Below are 2,146 nucleotides of genomic sequence, written 5' to 3'. Positions count from 1 at the left end.
GTTGTTTGTTTTTTGAGACAGAGTCTTGCTCTGTTGTTCAGGCTGAGTGCAGTGGCGCAATCTCGGCTCACTGCAGCCTCTACCTCCTGAGTTCAAGTGATTCTCCTGCCTCAGCCTCCGGAATAGCTGGGATCACAGGCGTGTACCATCACACCCGGCTAATTTTTGTATTTTTAGTAGAGATGGGGTTTCACATATTGGCCAGGCTGGTCTTGACCTCCTTGCCTCGGCCTCTGAAAGTGCTAGGATTGTAAGTGTGAGCCACTGCGCCCGGCCTGTTGTTTTATTTTAAAGAAATGCCATTTGCTTTTTTTGGGTCCTCAGGTATTACCTGTATAACCTGATGTTCCAGACCTGGAAGACCTACGTGCGTCAGCAGCAAGAGATGAGGAACAAGTACATCAGAGCCCAGGTTCATGGTGAGAAAAAGAAGTCCATGTATGAAGAAGATGCCCACATTTACTGTGCAGAACGTCATAGGAAGGACAAGCACATTGTCTCAGAGAGAAAATAACTCTAGGTCAAAGGAAGATTTGTTTGATTCTCTTTCATATTTTTCAGAAAGTGTGATCTCTTGAGTGGGCACATGTACGATTGGATCCCTGTGGTTTTCTCCATATGGCATGGTTTGAGCACTTAAAGCTCACTTAATCAGAATTTGTGTGAACTGGCTGTTCCTGGCCTGCTGGTTCAGTGTGCTGGCTGGGACTCTCCTGTGGCGCTTGGGGCTGCCGTCTATCTTGCTGTGTCAAGTTGCACAGAGACTCTGGAGCAGAGCTGCAGTGCTCTTTGTTGATCTGCTTTGCTCAAGTTGTCCCTTAATGACACTGTGGCCACTTTAGCTCTGGTCAGAGTCTGGTTTCTCTGTGAAACATGTGGAGAGTCTAAGGGAAAAGACATGGAGTTTCAAAATGATAATACAGACTGCATTAGCAGCAGCATGTCCTAAAGGTACCTCAAACTCTGCAAGTCACAAGTACAACCTGTCAATTCCCCTTCCACTTACACCTGCAGTTCCTTTGACTTTTCCTGTCTAAGAAGACTTACTTAGGAATGGTGTCCATTCCTCATGCCTCAGGTCATCACTGACCTAATCTTTTAAGATGGCCCTCTGAGGCATCGCTTGCAGTCATATTTGCGTTGCTACTTCCTAAGAGTAATCCTCATCATTTTCCCAGAGTCTTATAAGTACCTCTTCATTAATCTCCCTCATTTATTTTTTCCTACTTCTCATTGTACACATAGCTACAAGAGTGGTAAGACTTAGATAAGATCATGTCACTCCTTTACGTAAAGTCAGCCCTGCTTGGTGTGTCATACAAGGTCTTCATCTCTTCTGTTCTACACCTTCTGCCCTTGACACACTGAATGTGCACTTCCTTCTTTTTCTATCTTTGTCCCTGTAGTTCTTCCTTCAGGCCCATTTAAATGTGTAGCTTTCCTTGATCTCCCCTAGCCCAGTGGTCTTTCCCCTGTCTGTATTCCCAAAGTATGAGAAGCTCTTACCCAGGCCTCACAGTTACTGCACCAAATGCACTGTTTCATTGGTAAGTAACTTATGCTGTTTGGTTGTTGTTTGTTTTTTTAATTACATACAGTAATATTCATTCTTTTTGATGTTCAGTTCTAAGACTTTGGTACACATTACCACATACAGCTAATTTTTTGGATTTTTGGTAGAGATGGGCTTTCTCTATGTTGCCCAGGCTGGTTTCAAACTCCTGGACTAAAGCAATCCACCTGCCTCAGTCTCCCAAAGTTCCGGCAGTACAGGTGTGAGCCACCGTGCCTGGCCTTAAGTTTAACTCTGTAAGAAACTGGCAATCTTTTTTATTGTGGCTGTACCATTTTGCATTCCCACCAGTAATTCATGAGCATTCTACTTGCTCTACATCCTGTTGACCTCTTTGTATTGTCATTAAAATTTTTTCTTCAATGATACTAATGGATGTATACAGGCATTTAATTGTGGGTTTTTAAAAATTACTGTTAAACATGGGTATACTGTATAATGGTGGAGATTTGAGTATCCACTACCCAAATAGTGAACATTGTACATGATAGGTAATTTTTCAACCCTTGTCCCTCTTCCACCCTCCCTTACCCTCTTTTGGAGTCCCCGGTGTTTATTATCTCCGCTATTATG

The 2,146-nt window shown here is 43.3% G+C and overlaps 1 protein-coding gene across 1 annotated transcript in view; it reads left to right on the top strand.

Annotated features, from left to right (window-relative positions):
- The window catches only part of SFI1 (Sfi1 homolog, spindle assembly associated (yeast)), a 133,423-nt gene that overhangs the window by 47,396 nt on the left and 83,881 nt on the right, over window positions 1–2,146 (top strand). The window contains 1 exon segment of the mRNA XM_011938351.1: window positions 325–419. Coding sequence (XP_011793741.1) covers window positions 325–419 — 95 coding nt within the window.

Source organism: Colobus angolensis, unplaced genomic scaffold (assembly GCF_000951035.1).
Source record: "Colobus angolensis palliatus isolate OR3802 unplaced genomic scaffold, Cang.pa_1.0 Scaffold171, whole genome shotgun sequence".
NCBI lineage: Eukaryota > Metazoa > Chordata > Mammalia > Primates > Cercopithecidae > Colobus > Colobus angolensis.
The sequence above is the reverse complement of the archived record's forward strand: the minus strand, read 5'-3'. Positions and strand labels throughout refer to the sequence as shown.